The sequence below is a fragment of the Cryptomeria japonica genome, chromosome 10 (assembly GCF_030272615.1).
Source record: "Cryptomeria japonica chromosome 10, Sugi_1.0, whole genome shotgun sequence".
Lineage (NCBI taxonomy): Eukaryota > Viridiplantae > Streptophyta > Pinopsida > Cupressales > Cupressaceae > Cryptomeria > Cryptomeria japonica.
The window spans coordinates 709957370-709969735 of record NC_081414.1 but is presented as its reverse complement, the minus strand read 5'-3'; the positions used below and the strand labels follow the sequence as shown (position 1 = coordinate 709969735).

Here is a 12366-nt window from a genome sequence, read left to right as displayed (position 1 = left end):
AGAAGATATACTCATTTTGGATATTTGATATTTTTGAAAGCCACAGTTGTGGAGATTGAACAGATTTGTTCAAGTATAGCCCTAGGACGAAAACTCTATGACGAAGATTAGATTCGGTAGTGAAAGATCCTCTGTAGCTGATATTGTGAGATCCATTTAGGATTTCAGTTTGCAAGGAAAGATTTGTAGGTGAAATCATACAAGTTTCACCAGGTGTTTAGCGATTGAAGTTTTTCATAATTTTTCAGAGGTTTGCAGGCAAATGAAAAAATATAATTATTCTCTGGATTTGGCTAAAAATTTATCATACTGATGATATTCCAAACGCCATTGTAAGAAGAATTGTCGAGGATGAGATGCCATAAATGCGAGGCATTGGAAATACACTTTGTGAGATATTATCTGTGCGAGGAGCGAGGAAAGGTTTATCTAGAAGGTTGGAGTGATTGTGGAGTTATTGTTGGCCACCACTCTTCCTTGTTGGATGCCATTGAATGATGATTACTGGGGTCGATTATTCTTTAAGGCTGGATGTGAGGGCATATTGAGAGATAAATTTATTGTTGGGCACCATATATGTGTATTGAAGTTGGGTGTTTGAATCCTTCCTTGTTGGGTGATTGGTTGTAACTTCATTGTTGGTGTAAGTTTCCTTGCTGGGCATGGAAAGGCTCTTCATTCGGTTTTGCATTTTCTTGTTAGATGTGACAGTTAGGAGTAGGTTTTTTGGCCGATTTATTCCCTTATTGCTGGGCAACCTTCATCCATTGGGTTGGTGTGAGGTATGGAAGGAGTAATGGCAGATTAGGGACTTTTGATTTTCATGATTTCAAGCTATTTTCAATGTCTGCAATCCATTTTCAGTTCTGGGTTTAAGGGACAACAAATTGTCAAGGATTTATCACAGTGACTAAGAGTTCAGAAATAGATAAATTTTTGTAAATTCTAAGCAATCAGTGTATCAAATCTATTATTTTAATTCTTGCCAATTGCTTGATGTAATGTTTGAAGTTTATCAAGTGCCAATAATTTTCCAATTACATTAGACGAGTGCCATTAAACCATAGTTTGTGAACTTGGCGATTACTCTTTGAGTTGCTGAGTACTCTATATATTTTTTGCTGGGCGAGTTTTTTCAAGTTTAACTCATGAGTTTTTACAAATGCAAGAAAAACGTGTAAAATACTGTTTAAAACAAGTTTTTCATATGTTGTTGCTATAAAACCATGCATTTTCTCTTGAGATGCCAATTTTTAATTTATTACATTTTGTAATTGAATTTTTCAAAAAAATATGTTTTTTTTAAGAAATTTTAATTTTTAGTACTTCCTAAGTTGCCGAGTTTTTGTTGAGTTGAAAATTTTGGGCTTGCCGAGAGAGTACTCTCCAAGTCCGAGTTTGCAAACTATGCATTAACATTGCAAATCAGAAAACTTTGTAAACAGAATGCATGCAAACTGTTTGATATAATGCCTATCATTTAAACTTGGAAAAGGTGCAAAAATTTGCCATAGAAATTGGCACGGGTCTTTACACCAGCATAAGACTCTTCCTGTGACCAAATAGCATAAATTGAAAATAATAATTGTGCTGTGTGATATGTTGAAAATTGAAACTATAATATTTATTTTCCAACTAAGTTTTACCCTGGCTGTACTACATTAAGACTCCCCAAAGAGAGCGATACCTCCAAATGATTATTCAAAGAGGGGTTGATCGATATTGCTACAGGCTTAAAAGCCTTATTCTATTCCCAACGTAGCTCACTGGAAAGTCTATAAAGTCAACGTACCATCCACAGAGTGGAATTGCCACCACTAAAAGACGACAAGGGCTGTTGTACAGCATATCTAAGTTTTCTGTACTATCCCAAGGCAATAAGAAGAGTTGAATGCATAAAAAAAGGTTTTAAAGGCTCAAAACTTTTAATGCAGCCTTCATGGATGTTTTTAAGCTAGCCGCTGCCTAAAAAAATTTCACAACACTTCCACATTCTGCCATACATATTACATGGGTTCTGTACTTTGTTGAATATGACCATATAACCTTAAGGGGCAGCAAGGAGATTTCTGATTGAAGTGTTGACTTGTCCAAAGTCCAGGTCAGCACTTTAACATTTATATATTGAATTTTAATTGAAGATACTCTGCTGCATGGAATTTCTAAAAATAACATTTTGTAAGGGCAATATAAGGAATTTTCTGCTTGAGTGTATATTACAATAAACTTGGTAAAGTGAAGTGATATCAACGTTTGGAGAGTGGAATTTAATGCTATGATTGTTATTTTTAATGCTCCTGTAAAGCAAGTTGAAAAAAACAACACAAAATCCAAAACAGCTCCATGCAAACTGTTTGATGAAATGCCTGCAAAGCAAAAATCACAGAATCAGCGAGATTATCTAAAAATTTCTTGGGAGGCTTATTACAGTGGTATCAGAGCTGGTTTTCTCGCCATCTTGCTAGGTAGTGGATGCTAATTGCGTATCAATTCTGTTGCTCATTGTGGTTCAGCAGTTGTATTTTAGATATCTATATCATTGAGTTTCAACATGGATTCATCATTCATGGTATTGTCAAAGATTGTGAATCATGGCTTCATGTAATGAAGACGAGTTGGGAAAGAAACTTCATAAAGCAGGTAAGAGACTTAAACACTTGCAATCAAAGGATGATTTTCTTTGTGTTATGAAAGAAGTGGAGATTTTCTTATTCATGATTGATCAGCCAGTTTCTAAGAGGTTGCAATATGCTATGATTCCATCGATGAATACGTTGGTTAAGCTAGCTCTCATGAGACATCCAGAGGAAGAGATAAGACTTGCAGTTGCCTTTTGTGTTAATCAAATTATGAGAGTAACAACTCCACAAGAACCTTATAGCAGCAGTATTATGAGGGAGATATTTCATTTGATTGTAGAAAGTTTGCAAGGTTTGGGTGATATCAGCAGTCCATGTTTGTCTATTGGTGAAGCTAACAGTCATGAGACATCGAGAGGAAGAGGTAAGACTTGCAGTTACCTTTTGTGTAAATAAAATGATGAGAATAGCAGCACTGCAAGAACCTTATAGCAGCAGTATTATGAGGGAGATATTTCAGTTGATTGTTGAAAGTTTCAAAACCTCGACCTTTGGCTAGAAGGATCATCATCCTTGAAACTGTTGCAAAATCCAGATTTTGTGTTATTATGTTGGATCTTAGTTGTAAAGGTCTTATTCTAATAACGTTTCAACAATTTTTGGCTGTTGTAAATGAGAATCATATGAAAAATGTTATATTTTCTATGCAGCAGTATGTCCCTGATTCTTACTGAGAGTGATGATAACTTTCAACTACTCTTATCTTCTCTATTGGCTTTTTTGAGGCAAGCACAAATTACTTCTTTAGCTGCACATGAATTGGTTAACAATGTGAGTAGAAATTGATGCCATGCTTAGCAGTTGATAGGATGGAGGAAGAAGAATCACAAGATGCATCAACAAGTGAAGGGGAGTACTTAAGCCTTTCTGAAGAAAATGACTTAGAGCATCCTTGTGAAGAAGAGTTGGATCAATAGGACGATTGGCATAAACAACATGATGAAAATAATTTTAAAGTTTTTGGTAACCCACTCTTTGAGATGGATGCATATGATAACCCACTTTTTGAGGCAGAGTTCCAGGATGACCTTTTTCAGAGGCATGCACATGAGAAAGGTGCCTCACTTGATATTAATGACGGTTTGGAGCATGTAGAAATTCTTAAATTAGCAACTATTGATAAGTTTTTGGATCATTTTGACAACATTAATTCAAAATATGAGAGGAGTGTTTCAATTCATAAAACATACAAGTTTGACTTATAGAAAAACTTTGTTGAGGACCATGTACTTGAGCATAATGTTTGGTTTGAGCTTGCTGCAATTCTCCAACTGGCAACTTAAAGTAAGCAATTTGACTATCTTCTGGATTATAATCCAAGGCATGAAAGTAATCATGAGAGTAGAGAATTGAAGCTTTATACTTTGTGATTACAAGTTAAGACAGTAGCAGTTCTTTCATCTTGTTATGGCATTGAGTTTACTTTGGTTCAGCCTTGCATGATATATGATTTTGCATCTCAAAATTTGTCATGGAGCAAAGAGCACTATCTAGAGTTAAGAAGAAGTTGGGTAGAAGATAACCTTGAGAAAGTTATGGGCACCACTAGAAAATATCAAGGGAAAGTTCACATGGATATCAGCATAGAGCAGCATAAGCATGAAAGTTTCTTGGTAGATCACTTGATAAAGGGTGCATAATTGAGATTGAAGAGGAAGTTTCCACATGGAGTATTTGTGTAGAAGGTCACCAGCAGGTATAGTGGAGGTTTACAATGACAAAAAGGTTGTTCTATGGAGGATCATGGGACAAAATTTCAGATTTGGTGCAGCTGTCATGCTCTCAATCAGCCATCACATGATTTTAGTTGCTTGCATACAGGTGGATTGGCAAGTATTTTCAGTCGAAGAACACAATTTTTTACAGTTGGAGATTAATGGTAAAGAATTTCGAGTCTTTGAAGAATTGTTTTCAATCATTTCAATGCACACATCTCCTATGCATATGAGAATTATTCATTATTGCAGCTGCTATCCTTGTTTTTGCTCTATTTCATACTAATCACTTTAGTGGTGTTTGATAGTGATTTTGATTGGTTGTAAATATTAAAGTGGTTTGTGATCCACATGGATCATGTCTTCTTTTCCTGTTATATGACGCTTTCATTTCTTTTATATGGTGCTTTCATTTCTTAACCACTTGAACAAAGGCACAAATTTATTTATCATATACATGCAATAATTGAAACTACTTGTATGAAAAATCTAAATAATAACAAAATGACTTACTTGCAGTAGGACAGCCCCTATAGTCCTGTCCACGTCAAATGGTATTTGCAAATTAGGTATTGTCAAAACTGTGCATCATAATCTTTTATTTCAACTTGACGAATTCATTTCGTTGTTTTTTACCTCAAGTAAGGACTAACCATTTGCTTTTATGGAATGCAAAGGTGCTGCTACTATAATGATTTGACAAATTCTTTAAGTATTGGACTGCTCCAATGATGCTTCTTGTTTCTGTCACATTATAAGACTTGAGCCACTCTAAAATGGCTTATACAATGGCCGAATCAGTTCTCAACTCACCATCTCCAACCACATCTCGAAATAGACAAGCAATTGTTGTGCAAGCTCACATTTCTTCTCAATGGGTAGCAGCTTATTGTCGTTTGAAACATGCAAATCTTTTCTCAAATGAATTAGATGCCCACTATAAGTTTTGTTAAAGCCAATATGTCATCTGAATAAACAATGACACAAGAATCTATGAATAGTTTCAATCATTTTTGATGAATTTTGGGAACCAACCCATTAAAAAGCTGGGATTCTAGATAAAACCCCCCTTTTTTTGACTTATGCCATATACGAATTAACATAAGCTGACCCTTACGTCCTCAAAATTTGAGAATAGTATGGATACATTGGAAGGTCTTTCGTATTTTGTTTAAATGGCCAATCTGAACCAATTTTTTATATTTTTAATTGAAATACAGGATGCGAATTGTGGGAATACTCTTTTGATTTCCCTTGAGGAGCTTGTGAAAGATGATCTGTTATCTGAAGAGGAGCTTCCAGAACCAAAGTGAGTTTATTCATCCAATGACAATCATAGCATCTTCACAACAAAATGCAAAAGGTATTTATTGTGCCATATTTATAACTGAAATTAACAGTGTCTTTTTTTTTGAAGGCCCATGGGACGCATAGACTTCACTTCAGTTGCCAAATTCAAGGACCCTTTACTTGCAAAGGTAATTCTGTAGGTCAAAATTGATTCTTTGATTTTTGTTTTCTGAGATCCTTACATCCTTAAATTCTTATGGGATCTCAGAATCTTGTACATTGGTTATTTTGTTCTCTTCTTTGAAGTGTTTTGTTGATTTATGTAATTTATTATTAACATTAATCCATAGAGGTATTTGCAAGTTGCTTGAGAATATAAATATGCATGTCTACTTGTATTTTTGATACATGCAATCATACACACATACACACAACTGCTTATGAATGCATGAATACTGTAAATGGGACAATTTGTTAGCATTGAAAGTGTAGCTACATGATTTAAACAAATTTGAAACATAAGTCATCACATATGCACAGAAAAACTTTAGTATAGGACAAACAAATTATAAACATAAATGAACATAACACAACTATCAGATGAATAGGAATGCTTTCATTCGTTATATTTTCAATGAATATTGTCTTTAACAAACTCAAGCCTGATGCATACAGACAGAAACTTAAGAGGGAAGTTTGTAGAAAATCAAAGTGTACTGGCATGGAAAATACATGTCCAAAGAGAATGGCAAATGTGCTGGTTAATTGCAATGATACGTACACAACCCTACTACGGTCATCACCAATTTAGAAAATTTAAAATATGTGTTATAAGTACATTACAACTTGTATAATTATTCCTTTATTTGTAATCAGGCATATATACAAGTCATGGAAACACCTAATAGTGAAATCACTCACCGCATGGGTCACCGAAACTTCTCTTTCTCATTTGGACAATAGTAGCTTACCTGATTTAGAGGATCTATTGTATGCTTCATATTTTTTACACCTGCTACAGCATGTACACCCATCCACGAGTAGGGGCTGACTTTTTTTTTAGGTCCTTATAGGTGGTTTGTTTGGAACATTGTTTTATACCCGTTGTCTTAAAATAGTGCTTAGTAGTTCTCTATATTGCTATGGCTATAAATACTTGCACATGTATTAGGATTAAGCACAAGTGCAAAATATCTTAGTGTATTATAAACAATCGAGTTAATACAGTAAGTTGTTTCTGATAGGTTATTACTTGAAAGGGTTTTCGAGGTTAAATTGTCTTGTAATATTATGAGTGTGCCATTATTTCCTTTTATTGCTTTTAATGGACACATATATGGATACAAATACAGTTACGGTATCGGAAAAGGATACTGCCATTTTTTAAGACTCCCAATATGGATACGGCTGTTTACGACATTCATAAAAAACACATACATATATTTAACACAACTTCGTATGTTATTGGAGGAGATTTTCATTACTTCAAAAGCAATATAGATACATAATTGCTGCATAAATAATTATAAGTTGATTTAACAATTTACACTATGCAAAAATAGTAGAGTTGCATGGGAAGATAACCCAAAAAACTGGGTTGTTGAAATAAAAAAACATTTCATTTGTCTTTCTCATTTGGTGTAGGTTTTGTTTATACCATTTTTTTTGAAAAACATTGCATGAATGAAGTTTATTTAAATTAAATTTAAGAAGATTTACGTCAAATTTAAAAAAAATCAAATCACATAGTATATGGCACAGTTGGAAAATTAAGGTTTTTTGGGCACTTGTGGGTACAATGTCCGACGTGTATCCGAGCTGTATTGGATACATACCCGTTTTAAATACAAGATACATGCACCTAGGGAGGGATAGAGGGGCATCTGGATAAAATAGATTTTGTTATTATTGTTTCCCTTGCATAAAAAAAAGTTCATTAGTATTTTTCTCTTCAAAAAGAATGGGTATATTGATATTCTTTTTGAATGGAGGTGTAAAAACTGTTTCTTGCTAAACAAAAAGGGTTTCCAAGGGTAAATTCTCTTGTTATTTTGTGAGGGTGGCTTTATTTTCTTTTTACTGCATTTAAGATTTGCTAGCATTGTTTCTTTTGCATAGGTTTATGAGTAGTCTGTTTAATCAAAGGTCATGTAGCAACTATTTTCTATTGATGTTTTTGCTAATAGACAGGATGGTGAATTTAAAATTTATTGAATTTGTTTTAGTTTTGAGAAGTTTAAGGTGTAACTAGTTTTAAAGATTAGTTAAGTTCTGATTTTTACAATTATATTTTTAAGGAATACATTTGTATATAAACTATAATTAACACATAGAAGCCATCTCTAAGCTCATACTCACCCAACTGAATGCTTAAATTTGAAATCTTTCTGGTGCTTGTGAGTGTGAATCCATCTGCAACCATCACTTTGAATCCATCACAATCCTTTGTTTTGAGTCCTCTCCTAGCCATCATTCCTTCATCAATAAGAATGTGTGTAGCACCTATATCAATGAGTGTGACTATCCGCTGTCCACATAAGACTCCTATAACTTTGAAAGATCCAATCTCTTGGAAGCTAGATAATTGAGCAACTATGCTCTCACAATTCTGTTCTTTTTCCAACTCTTCTGTAGAGCTGTCCTCTTCACTTTCCCCTGAATCAGTTTGCGGGTCTAATTTTTCTGAGGCCGTTTCATCAGCTGAAAAGTACTCAATCTGCTTTGCCTTAGCCTTAGCAACACACTTATGAGACGGTCCCAAGGTTCTCTACATTGGAAACATAATTTCTTCTTTCTAAAGTCATTGAGCTACTCTTCTTCTAGTGTTGTTGACGCCTTATCCTGATTTGGGTCCTTTTTGAAATGTTTTTTTTATCATTGTCCCTTTTGCTTTGAAATCCCTTTGCCTGAAATTTGCTTTTGAAGGTATACGACTCCATGTATCTTGCCCTTTTGATGGCATCCTCCAGTGAGGGTGGGTTAAGGGCTTTAATCCAACCTCTCAAAGGATCAGACAGCCCATCAACAAACAAAACAATCAATCTCCATTCTGATATATCCGTGACCATCACTAACAACTCTGAAAATCTGCTATGTATGTGTCTATTGAACCCCATTGCTTCAACAATGTAATTCAGGGTCCTTGTCAAATCTATGAATGAGCCTCTCTGTAAACTCTGCATAGGAGACTATCTGACATGGCCCAAGGTAATCAGACCATAGCACCACCATTTGTGTGCACTACCCACTAAATTAAAAGTTGCGTACTTTATGATTTCATCTTCAGCCATGGAATTAAGCTGGAAGTATGCGTCAAGCTTCTGTACCCAAGCTCTAGCTGTTGCCTTCCCAGAACCATCAAAGTATGGAATGGCCAACTTATGAACTTTCTTATGCAATTCCCAATTGTGTGGCCTACCACCTCCACCTCTTCACTGTTTATTTGTCTCCTTGAAGGCCAAGTACTCAGGAAATGGCATTTCAGCCTTAAAATCATCCTCCAAACCAACCCAATCTGTAATGTCTCCTACGGGAACCTTACTCTATTTGCCCTAAATTTCCCTAACTAGGGTTTGGATGATGCTTGGAAATGTATATTGTCGAATTAGTATTTTAAACTTGATCCTGCAACCAGGTTAGTATCACAGATTAAATAAACATAAAATTCAATAATGTACATATGGAGTTACAATTTTCGAGATATTCAATAGATGTCTTTGAAGTTCCATCCCAACAATTCATTGCCATTATGGAGCACCTGTGGGAGATCATACAAAGGTGCCTTTGAGCCCATCCAACAAGTTTAGGGGCACGAAAGTACAACCGCCATATTGCCTCTTGCTTAATTCTTCAGAGCGCAGGGGCATGGAAGCACATCCATCATTCTACCTCCTGCTTAACCTAGATGGATCTTCAGCTACTTGCCCTCCTTGTATGTACCATATCTCCCCTCCACAATGGAATGACTGGTTGGTTGGAGTTCTAAAGAAATCATTACATCTATCCTATATATATATATATATATATGCACACACACATATACATATACACAGATTAAGAATATGGAATAGTAATAATAATATCATATTCTGTAACAATGATCCCCAAGACAATATTATAGTATATTTCATACCACAATTATAAATATGGAAATTCAAGCTTCTGAGCAAGGTTCATATCTGAATCTGAATGTTTTAGAGTACTTGTGATTGAACTTCTTTTTTACTGATGATCCTAAGTTCTGAAGATATATTGGATTGATTCTTGATGATTGAGATTGCTATTTGAAGATGTGTTTTTTTTTTTAAGTGATCCCTTACTGAACTTCTTCCTCTGCCCTTTATAGCTTCATGCTTTCTTGAGGAGAGGCGACTTTTAGAGATCACTATCCTTGCGGTAGAGTCACACCCTTCTTGGTGGTGTCTCTTCATTATCGTTGTTTGTTTAAGTGCCCTTGTAACTGTTGTTAATCACGGTAGATCACTATCCTTGCGCTAGAGTCACACCCTTCTTTGTGGTGTCTCTTCATTATCATTGTTTGTTTAAGTGCCCTTGTAACTGTTGTTAATCACGGCTGTTGTGCTGCTGTTGCATTAGTGTTAATTAATGTTCCTTTAAGGGAATTGCTGCCATCTGAATCACGTGATCTTTGTTTCTCAATCACTGATCATAATGAATCGTACCTCCTTTCAATACATTATCTTCCTTCTAAATATCATTTGCTACCTCATAGCAAATGAATCGCTGTTATTGTATATTAATTGCAACTCCTAAACTCTTCAACATTAATCTATTTCTTGAGATATATTCATCGCTGCTCATCCACCATATATTATATGTGTTTTCATAAATATTGCTCTTTATTTAATCACTCTTTGCATTATCGTAGGGTCAGATTAGGGGAAGAAAAATGTGAAGTCTTTCTATCATAAGACAATTTCTTATTTAGGTTCTTTGTCAGATTGGTGGCATGACACAATCTCTTCATAGCTGCCTATGATACTCCTGATCCTTCGGTTCATTTTCTACTGGAATGTTATGTCTTTGGTTAAAATTGGGCATAAGTGGTCTAGAGTTGACTGTCCCACTGAAGGTGCTTTGCTGGCCAGCCCTATTGTTAGCTGAGTTTTGTCCATTAGTGCCATTGTTCCCATTGTTTCCTACATTGCCATTGTTTCCATTGTTATTTTGGATTAAACAGGCAACCATTTGAGTCATTTGCTGCTGGCATTGGGTCATCAAGCTCATCCTCTCACGTTGAGTTCTTGCCAAAGCATATTTCACCCATTCCAGAAGGTTACCTACTGTTTTTCCCACCTCTGTCTCCCATTGTTCTATCAGCTGTCTCCCTCGTTTTTGTTCAATCTCGCGTTGATTTTCAAGGTTTTGGTTGGCTCTGTTTCTCCTGAGATAATAATTATGTGTGCTAGGATACATTACTCATTGCAAACAGGCTGCAAGAAGGTTTAATGTGCTCTTATACCACTGTAGTGTTCAACCCCAATTTTTTTAAAACTTGTTGCCAGTCAATGAATGGTGTTTATTCAATAAAAGGTTATTGGCTGTTTAGTATTGAGTTTTGATTCTTGAATACATTTAATGTTTCTTCCATGCAATGAAAGTATAAACATGAAAATTGTTTTTTCTTTTAATATATAGCATGGATAACAAATAATGACCAGACATTTAACATTGGAAAATTAACACAAAACATAACATATTTCAAACATTTCAAACCTGATAAAATTATTCTTCACAAAGTCTGGTGTATCAGCTACTAGGTTGATCAATCCACTCCAAAGTGTGAGACTGTGCGTAATGATATTGCTCAGACTTACTCCATACACCATGTGATCTTAAATTTAGCTATCAGAACTGTAACAGCAACCCAAATAGCAGTTCCCTGCGTCTCCAAACATTAGTGTAGTGTCCCCACTTTCAAGTCCTCTTGCAGAATGGTTGGTACTGGCTTTCACAGTTTGTGTCAGTCGGTTTAGAGGGGGTTTTGATGTCGCCAATGAGCTTAGAGGATGCATTAGAGTTGAATGACACTTTCTGGAATGATTTTGGACAACTTGTCTGAGACTTACAATTTTTAGTAAGTGTTAGTTTCAACATTGTTTGGTCAGTTGGGAGTTTGGGTTGACTTACTGTTTTTAGCAGTTACTATTTATAGTAACTTCTATTTCCGGAAGCTGGTCATAGTTCGGTCTTGACTCTCCCCCCAGCTTCAGCATGCAGTATCTTCAATTTCAGGATTTGTATAGTCAGTGATTGTTAAAATCAGTGTTCCACGGGGATGTGTCCCCCCCCTTTTTGGGCGCGTCCCCCCGTCAAGGACATCTCGGGGACGGGGGGACGGGGACGCGACATCCCCAGCCGTCCCACCACCGCCACCCAATCGCCGCTGGGACGTGGAGACGTCTGGGCATCTCCCGCGTCCCCACGCCTAAACAAACTGAAAAAGCCACATTTTAAAAAACATGTGCCTTTTGGGGGGATTAAGGGGTAACCCTAATTGGATGTGGGCCCCATCCAACCCCCCAAAACAACACAAAAGCATGATTCTTTTAGATTTAACTCTCATTTTGTTAAACTGATTTTTTTTCCAGCAAGCTAAAGAGGAGGAAAAACTTGAAGAAGACTGATTGAAGGGGTGAGAAAAGCTGATTGCAAGTGTGATAGGAGCTAGAAGAAGCAAGAAGAAGAGGAAGAAGAAGATT

The 12366-nt window shown here is 35.8% G+C and overlaps 1 protein-coding gene across 1 annotated transcript in view; it reads left to right on the top strand.

Annotated features, from left to right (window-relative positions):
* LOC131029309 (4-alpha-glucanotransferase, chloroplastic/amyloplastic) overlaps window positions 1-12366 on the top strand; it is a 139596-nt gene that overhangs the window by 6793 nt on the left and 120437 nt on the right. Inside the window, exons 3-4 of the mRNA XM_057959746.2 lie at window positions 5575-5663; window positions 5772-5832. Coding sequence (XP_057815729.2) covers window positions 5575-5663; window positions 5772-5832 — 150 coding nt within the window. The remainder of the gene's footprint in view (window positions 1-5574; window positions 5664-5771; window positions 5833-12366) is intronic.